Source organism: Engystomops pustulosus, chromosome 7 (assembly GCF_040894005.1).
Source record: "Engystomops pustulosus chromosome 7, aEngPut4.maternal, whole genome shotgun sequence".
NCBI lineage: Eukaryota > Metazoa > Chordata > Amphibia > Anura > Leptodactylidae > Engystomops > Engystomops pustulosus.
Window position 1 is genome coordinate 142,422,615 of NC_092417.1, and position 9,866 is coordinate 142,432,480.

At 42.3% G+C, this 9,866-nt stretch overlaps 1 protein-coding gene and 1 long non-coding RNA gene across 3 annotated transcripts in view; both read left to right on the forward strand.

The window, feature by feature from the left end:
• Positions 1-8,115, forward strand: part of LOC140070946 (uncharacterized) — a 37,667-nt gene extending 29,552 nt beyond the window's left edge. For both annotated transcript variants that reach the window (XR_011849015.1, XR_011849014.1), the window contains 3 exons: positions 7,232-7,294; positions 7,684-7,823; positions 8,007-8,115. This is a non-coding gene — a long non-coding RNA (uncharacterized lncRNA). The remainder of the gene's footprint in view (positions 1-7,231; positions 7,295-7,683; positions 7,824-8,006) is intronic.
• On the forward strand, positions 842-1,888 carry LRRC10B (leucine rich repeat containing 10B). The gene has a single exon (XM_072114210.1). The coding sequence runs from the start codon at positions 842-844 to the stop codon at positions 1,886-1,888; it is 1,047 nt and encodes a 348-aa protein (XP_071970311.1).
• Positions 8,116-9,866: the final 1,751 nt, after the last annotated feature.

Sequence of the window (9,866 nt, forward strand, 5' to 3'; positions counted from 1 at the left end):
CAGCTAAAATAACAAAACTCTGGGTCCATTCCTGACTGGCCAAGCCAGAGCCCGGACCTAAACACAAATGAGCATCTCTGGAGAGACTTGAAAATGGCTTCCACCAATGTTCAACATCCAACCTGAGGGAACTAAAGAGGATCTGCAAGGGGTGAAAAACTTGTTCCCAAGAAGACTCAAGTCTGTACTAGCTCAAAAGCTGCTTGTACTCAAATACTGAGCAAAGGGTCTGAATACTTATGACCATGTGATATTTCAGTTTTTCTTGTTTAATAAATTAGCAAAAATATCTACATTTCTGTTTTCGTCTTTTAGGATGGGGGAAGAGAGCACATTAATGAACAGAAAAAGAACTTTTTTCTAATCTTACCAATTGGCTGCAATGAAAAAAAGAGTGAAAAATTTAAAGGGGTCTGAATACTTTCCATACTCACTGTATACCCAAATAAAAGCCCTGAGGATGGTATCCTCATTTTAAGATTTTGCAGAAGAGGCAATGGACTTCACGATCCATGTAATGCCACTAATGTCTGGGGCAACCCTGCTAATTCATTCTTACTGTAAGTGAGAAATTAGTAGAATTGCTATGAAGAGCCTGACACGTGACCACTTACCAATTACCAAAGTGATGTAATAGAAGAAACCTGAGAGTTTTACATGAATATTTAACACTGACAGATAATATTTCGTTTTACAAAGGAATTGAGAGTGACCAGGAAATGCACTGTTCGCGTACAGCCAGCACAGCAACATGTTTCTGATGCTGGCATGATACAGTTGTGCCACATGTGACCGTTGCTGATACATCAAAGTATTCATTGTGCCTCCTGGAGATATCCAGATGGGAGGATGCGGATCGGTGCCCACAGTGGCGGGAGAAGGAGGTGTAGAACCTTTACCAGAAGATACAGAGGAACAATTGAGTTCAGGAGATGGCACCCTGGAGTTTAGTGGGCGTAAGATGACTCGTCTTCCTGCTTCAATATGCACACTCTCTGATGAGCTCTATAAGTTGTACTTGAGTGGCACAATGGTAAGTGAAATACCTGATGACCTTTATCAACTCCACAACCTACGCACCTTGGCACTTGATGCTAACAGATTACCAGAGTTGCCAGAGCCTGTGTGTTCTCTACCACATCTGTGTCGTCTCTACATAGGGGCAAACCGCCTACAAGGTCTCCCTCCATCCTTTGCACGTCTCCAGACTCTGCGTACTCTATGGATAGAACGTAACTTTTTGCACTACTTTCCACGAGTATTGCTGGACATGCCTTGCCTGCGATGTTTACAAATGGGGGACAACCGCCTTAAGAGTCTTCCTGGAGAAATTGCAACTTGTATGACAGGTCTCAGAGGTCTCTGGTTGTATGGAAACAGACTTGAGCGTGTACCAAAGGTTCTTTTGCGCTTACATGGACTAGAGATTCTGGATCTTGATAAGAACAAGATAGCAGTATTTCCAGACATGAGTGGCATGAAGGGACTGAGGCTTCTTTCCTATGACCACAATCCTGTAAAAGCGCCACCCAAGGTAGGAGAAACGGTTACATTGGTTGGCGAGGGTGCCCAGGAGTTTATGGAGGAACGGGAGGAGCAGAGAAAACAGATAGAGGAGGAAGAGATGGAGGAAAGGGAAAGAGAGCAGCAAGAAAAGGAGGCACAAAAGGCTGCGGAGGAGGAGGAAGCAGAGGCTGAAGGGGAAGGAGATCAAGAAGAGGAGCAATTTGAAGAGGAGGTGGAAGAACAAGGAAAGCCCCATACTGACCATTACTCAGGTGATCATGAAGAAGACTATTATCGAGATGAGGAAAATTATTACATGGAAGACGAAGAGGGATATTATCCAATTGAAGGAGAGAACTATTACGTGAAAGGGATTTATTGAAAGATAAAGCAGCTCACAAAAAACGAAAGTTCTTCGCAATGCTCTGCTCAGTGACCTGCTGCCTCTCCTGATCCAACATTTCCTGCTGGTCTCTACTTTCGGGTCTCTGTTAATATATAGGAAATGATTTCTCAGCCAATCACTGGTCAGAATGATGATTATGATGATGATGATCAGCCAGTGATTAGTTGTATGTAACTTCCTTGTGTCGAAAATGGGCAGGAAGGGAATCTGGTTCTTAGCGGTGTAAGAAAAGAGAGTTTAATATTACTTTGAAAAGATACACAGGTTTTCATCTACCTTGCATCAGTGTTTGCTGTGCTTGGTGTCACTGGAGTTACTTCACCCAAGGGGATGCCCCTTAATCACAATATTTTGTTCAAGACAAAGTGGTTGGTTGTAGTCCCCCTAAACCAGCTATTCCTCTGCTGTTAACAGAAACAGGGATGCTTTTATTCTGGCAGCAAGCAGAGATTTTGGAAACTAAACCAAAAATATATATTAACAATATATGCTTGAACCATAAAGTGGATGTCATAACTTTTTATTGTGCATGGAATTATCCACATTATGAGACTCCTGATTTATAAGATATATGCAATTCATAACATATATGAATTACTTACAATTTATTAATCAACAATATGAAAATGCATTTGATTAATGAGCTAATACATATTTCCTTGCTTTAATTGCAGTCATTAATTATAATCAGTGTTCTGTCAGCAGTGTGGGGAAATATCAAAGCTGTAATAGGTAGCTGTAGTAAAAGTTATTGATGGTATTGCTAAAATATGCCACCAATATGTGATCAGTGCAGGTCTGAGAACAACCAGGTCGCAGGAGTGACTTGACCCCTGTTACCTGGCACAGCGCCACCCTTGGGTTTCCTTTCTGGCATTACAGCTCACCTCTCTTCACCCTCATTCTAGATTATGGTACATCTGTAATAATTTGTCTCTCGCAAATTGCATATGAATCTGTGGGAATAAAATTACTTTGCAGCATGTCTGTCTGCTATTATATAACATATATGCATAATGAGCCGATATATGATATAATGAGCACAGAATCCCCATGTATTATGTAACATGGTCATGTAATAGAGGCCTCACTCAGGGAGCTAATAGTAGCATGTCCATGTCTGTCACTTCTAAGCTGAAATTTCAGGCAGAACATAAATATCAGATCTTAATGGACGAATAACTTGGTGTGATGATATGTACATGACCCACCAGGATAACTAGCCTCTTTGTTTTTACATGAAACTCCTCCACCTAACCTTCTTTCTTATAATGACAATTCACATAAGGTTTTGAAGGGCGAGAGTCCAAAGCAGATGAGGGTGACCTGACTGGGCATGTAAGATAGTGACTAGACATAAGCTGCTACTACAGATCTCCATGCAAAACATGTATGGTATAGCCATATGTATATGGGGTCGAGAGGAATAGGTTTCAACTAAACAAGTGTCCGTTAGGCACGTTGTAACCCACTCTTCCACTTACCTGATTTGGGTAATTCCCAGTGTTGTTATCTCTAGGAAGCATCCGTGTTCACCCCCTTCACAGGAATTTGGACTTCACTTCACAAGACCGGCCTTACCTCTAGTCCAGGAATAGTTAGGAGCTGACCCTGGTTGAACTAGTAATGATGGTGAAAAGCACCATGGGGTCAGGCTGAGAATTGTCAGCAACAAACCAAGGTCAGGGCACTAGCAACAGTCACGTCAAGGCTGGCTGCACATTCATAGTAAGTTTCATTATAGGAGAACAATAGGTCAGAAACAACAAGATCCAGTAATGCATAGTGAGAACATTCCAAACGTCAGAATACAGGAATAACTAGTGGACTAAGAATATTCATTTTCAGGCTGCCTATTATAAGCAAATGTGATAAGGATTGACCATGGTCTTGATCCCATAACTTGTGAATTCCCAGTCCAACTACCCTAGGTTTAAAGGAAAAACAGGGAATGTGTGTGATACCTATCCACCTCTAAGTGGAGGATGAGAGGAAAGCCATCAGTGGTGCCTACTGGGCAAAGTAACATGCTTAAAGGGTGTCTATCACCAGATTACTGGTGATAGAGTGTCCTAATTAGACTGCTCAATTGGTTTTGGAGATGGGGGGGGGGGCTGTTTTTATTTAGTTTTCTTGCCTCTTTATTAGTGAAATATGAACTTTGTTAAAGTGCCGGATGCGCTCAGGCTGATGGTGCCCAAACGCTTCTTGAATTCCCCGGACTTTAATTTATGCATAACCCCACTGCAAGCCTCATCCTGCTCCCGTCCGGGAAATTATGATCCGGCTGGTGACGTCAGAGACCCGGGACACAGAGAAAACGGGGCGTATGCTCTCTCCTAGTTCCCCGGCCTGCAGCAGGAGGAGGCTTGCAGCATGGGCGTGCATAAATTAAAGTCCGGGGAAGTGGAGAGGCTCTTTGGTGCCTTCAGTCTGAGCGCCTCCGGCAATTCATACTTCTTTAATAAGGAGGCAAGAAAATGTCTTAAAAACAGTCCTGCCCGTCCCCTAGACCTAACAAGCAGTCTTATTAGGAGACTTTGTCACCAGTAATCTGGTGATAGATGTCCTTTAAAGGATGCACCACAAGCACAATATATATGTGTATATATATATATATATATATATATATATATATATATATATATTGCAAACAAAGAATGTATAAGGGTATTCCAGGTATAGGTGGTAGGGTTACAATATGTATGTAGGGTATTCCAGGTATAGGTGATAGGTTGACAATATGTATGTAGGGTATTCCAGGTATAGGTGATAGGTTGACAATATGTATGTAGGCTATTCCAGGTATAGGTGGTAGGGTTACAATAGGGTGTTTCTGATGACTGGTGCATGATTGGCATGGTAATCACTTCTAATGTCATACAGACATGTAAGCCCATTCCTGTAATGGCGGAAATACTCCTTTAATATGTATTTCCTCTATCACATACGCGGTGATAAGGTGGCGGTACATTCGGTCATTTATTCTACAGCTCCCATGTGTCTTGTTTCAGTCACTGGGAGTTGTCAGCTTGTATAAATGCTGCTCACAAGGAAGAGCTGAGAATGATAAATGAGGATGGGTAATTGACAGAGCGAGCGTCTTGTCACATGATGGTCTCACTTTTTTGTTACCAAAAAAAAAAGTTAAAAAAAAAAAAAAGATCATCCTGGGAACTAGAGACAATGACACAATTTATCTTATCCAAGCGGATGTTCTGTGTACTCAATGCTCTTTATCTCTACAGGAAGCTGCCTTGCTAAGGCTCTGATAGTATCTCCAGCAGATTCAACAGATGCGCCATGCTTCTATGTTTACAAGGGTAAAGTCTATGGCAATGCCACACAAGGACAGAGTCCAACTTCAGGCCCGAGCGCCGGTTACACATGAACGGAATTGTACAGATATAAGTGATTATAGCAAGATACTGTCACACCACATGATCCTTTATATATTCTAAAACTAGATATCTTGTTAGGGTTGACATACTATGAGATCAGTGTAAAAACTCCTTACCCTAGCAACCTAATTATTTAATACATTGGGGGTATTGGAAAGAATGACGTAATTATTAAGAAGTATAGGATATTAGATTTGGGACTTGTCTTCTGAGCTCTTTGACTCAAATACAAACAACATTTTGTTCCTATAATGTACACAATGCACTTATTCATATTAAATTTCATGTGAACTGTATCTGCAATTATTGTTATTTTTCTATATTAAATATCTTGTTATTTATATGAGGGTAGTTTGTGGTTTTATGTTATGTAATATGTGGAGCTACCAGCAGAGGGTGCTGTGGATTAGGCAATGTACAGGTTGTGCCTCCTCCATGAAGTGAGTGAAGTCACAGCTTGTCCCTCACATGTTCTCATTGCTATTCACTGCACTCGCTCTCGCTTTTCGTCTTCATCCTTCTTTCTGGTATTCGCTATGAAAACATCTCATCTCTCCTTTTCCTGCTCGGTGTGATCTCTTTTAACTTCACAACTGCTCTCTAGTTTAGATTCCTTGCCTGTCATCCCTGGCCTAGATCTCCATATATGTTATATAAGGTGTTAACCTCATCCTGACCCCATTATATCACACCTTACATTGCGCACCCCCAAAATTGTCCTCTGCGCCATTCTTCTTATGTTCCGTGCTCGGCTTTTAGGCCACTGTGTGTCTCTTCCCCATATTATGTTTTCCTCCTCCGGAGAGCGGGCCTGGATCCGGTTCTTTGAAATATCTCCAGGAGAGCTGCTTCTCCTCTTCCATCTGTAGTCCTCTCACCATCTGTTAAAAGCAGCTTCTTCAAATGAATAAACAAATATTTCTAAAATGGAAAACATCAGAATGGAGAGCAAACAATCTAGAGATAGAAGAAGTGGAGACCAAATACGGATTAGGGCATTGTTCACACAACGCAAAATGAGAAGTGGATCCTAAATGAATGAAAAAAGAATGTGGTCCTTTTTTGTCTCCCAAACAGATTTATACAAAAAAGCCACTAAAACTGCACAATGTTAAACTTCAGGAATAAAATGTGTTCACTATAGCCACAATGGAGATGGCATGTGCTTTCCTTGGGATTAAAGGGGTTGTGGATTAAGATATGAATGACCTTTCATAATATAAGATTGGCAGCGTACAATGCTGAGCAATCCCAATGAACACCGGAACCACTATGTCCTGTAATCCTGTACACTGTGTATTGTATACCTGTACACTGTGTATTGTATACCTGTACACTGTGCATTGTATACCTGTACCCTGTGTATTGTATACATGTACACTGTGCATTGTATACCTGTACCCTGTGTATTGTATACCTGTACACTGTGTATTGTATACCTGTACACTGGGTATTGTATACCTGTACACTGTGCAGTGTACACTGTTTTTGCAAACCGGTACACTGTAAGCCTGTAAAATGTGTATTAAGAAAGGATTCTGAGTTGCAGTACCTGTCACCAATCGCAGCATTGAAAATAATAATTCCTTTATTTATATAGCTTACACAGATAATATAGCGCTGTACAGAGTTCACCCAATCAGTCCCTGTCCCCATGGGGCTCACAATCAAGTCAACCTAGCAGTATGTTTTGGAGTGTGGGAGGAAACTGGAGGAAATCCACGCAACACAGAGAAAACAAACAAACTCCTTCCAAACGTTGACCTGGATGGGACTTGAACACAGGACCCCAGCGCTGCAAGGCTGTTCTGCTAACCACTGATCCACCTATTGATGAGCAAACTTCGAGTTTGGTCGTGTTACACGGAACAGGTGAGGATTGTAGCTCCGGGCTGCTAATTATACGTTTCTTTTCTAGGTGATGCCAGCTTCTCAAGACCAACGGAGGACAGCGCCGGGATCAAGATGAAGAAAAGTGGAGGTCAGTATTTCTACGTGTTTTTTGAGTGATTGATTTCCTTTAAGGTAGTAAATATGTATCTATCTTTTTGCTACATTATGGAAATCGGTCCTGGATGATGACATGTACACAGAAGGCATTCTGACCCTTTGCCGTGACCTTTGCCTTGCAATAACTGCAGTTCAGGGAATTCTTTCATATGTTCTCACCACTTAATTACAAGAGAGTTGGGGGTCACCTAACACCGGCCCTCTCTGCTACCTCATCTACCTCTATAGGAGTTGGACGCCTATTGACAAGACTGAGTTTAGTGAGATAGACATGGATTCTTGGCAATGTCTGGAAACACAACACATGTTTGATCATTTCTGGCCAGCATGTTTTTCTAGTGTGATTTTTTTTTTCTGCAGAGACTGGCACAGAAAATCACTGCTACATTTAAGTGGCTGCTGTCTGGCATCATCATTCAAGTGAACGTACTAGATAAAGTGTTGAAATATGAGGACATACTTGTCTTTTACTGCAGGAGCATTAGGTTTGCCATATTTTGGTGAGTAGTGCTCTGATACTACAATGCAATATTTATTGGCAGAGAACTTAAATTGTAACTAAACTTTGACAAATTTGTGTAAATTAATAGAGCAGAAGATAACAGTAAACTTTGCAATATACTTTATTAAAGAAACCTGTTTCTGTGTTCTTCTTTTACCCCTGCCTTTCTTCCTTATGTAAGCATTTTGTGTCAATCATGTTTCTGTCCATTATCCACTGCCAGCTGAGAGATAAAGGAACCAAATATCATGTCTAATGACAGATCACTGGTGGAGAAAGAAGCATAAAAAAGGTACAGAAAAGCTGTTTTACTTAATGTAGAATATTTAAAACTTTTACTAAACTTTTGACAAATTTGTATAAATTAATAGAGCAGAAGATAACAGTAAACTTTGCAATATACTTTAATAAAGAAACATGTTTTTGTGTTCTTCTTTTACCCCTACCTTTCTTCCTTATTTAAGCAGTTTGTGTCAATCATGTTTCTGTCCTAATATCATGTCTAATGACAGCTCACTACTGGAGAAAGAAGCAGAAAAAAGGTACAGAGAAGCTATTTTACTTAATGAAGTATATTTAAAATTTTTACTAATATCACCTGCTTTAATTATTTATGAAATAAGATTTACCTTTTAAAGTGACTGTGGAAAAATTTTATATTTGACCATATTTTGTATTTGGGGTCCTGAGGAAGCTACCACAAGGTAGCGATACGCGTGGGGAATCTATCCCCAGCACCCCGCTCTCATGGCCTGAGCATTTAGGTATACAACTTTCTTATTTGTACATGGTTCTGTGCTGATACTTGAATTGTGTGTCCATCCATTATTGTGTTTCACCCCTCTTTTTGTTGTTATCCTGCATTTGTATGGACTTGTTTTAAGATTTGATCAGCTCACCATTGATAATATTTATTTCTGTACATTGTTGTATACTATATTGTGGCCAGTAGGGGGAGCTGGAGTTCCGGGAACAGTGCACATTATCATGTGTTGAGCACTTTCCCGAGGATGTCATTCATTTGTGACTTCGTTCACAATTTTTAAAGGTTTTTAAGCATGTTTTGTGGTGTATTTTTCTATTAATAAAGATATTATTTGCTTGATCTATTTTTCCAGCCTCTGTTCTTTTTGTGGCTTTTGTCTGGAACAATTTGGACACCACCTCTGTAACGAGGTCAGGAAAAAATGTGGAAACCCCATAACTAACTGTCAGGATCAGTGGATCCTCTGGACCACCGCGGGATATGTAACTAGCCAACACCCGGAACCGGAGCCTAGCGGCACCTGGTATTCACCAGAGCCCGCCGCAAAGCGGGTTGGACTTGCTGCGGCAGGATACCACTAGGTCGTTCCCAGGTGTGACTAGCCCACGGTGGCAGCCGAGGTCGAGGTACCTTAGTGGATGACAATCTCGTAGACAGGTCCAGGCACAGGGTCAGGGCAGGCGGCAGAGATGCAACGTCAGGTCCAAGTCCGGGGTCAGCAACGGGAGGTCCAGGCAGAAGGGGACGGGAACACAGGAACACAGCAACACGGAGGAACACGGGAAACACAGGACTTGGGAGCGGAGACACACAGGAACGCAGGAATACACAGGAACGCAGGAAAACACAGGAACGCAGGAATACTCGCTTGGAAGCTTTCTCTAAGTCTATGAGGCACAAAGATCCGGCAAGGGTCACAGGAAGGGGAAGAAACTTATAGCAGGCCAGCGCCAATTATTGGCGCGCTGGCCCTTTAAATCTAAGAGTGACGGCGCGCGCGCGCCCTAGGGGACGGGGACGCGCGCGCCGAGCTGCGGGAGCCAGGGAGGACATCACGGGAGCCAGGGAAGGTGAGCGAGACCCGGGACCGGGGCAGCAGCAGGAACACGGGTGCGCCCGCGATCCGAGACAGCGATCGCGGGAGCACCCGTGACAGTACCCCCCCCCCCCTTCGGCCTCCCCCTCTTCTTCTTGCGGCCAATAAACCTCTGGAGGAGAGTCTGATCCAAAATGTTCTCTTCGGGCTCCCAGGACCTCTCCTCAGGCCCGAACCCC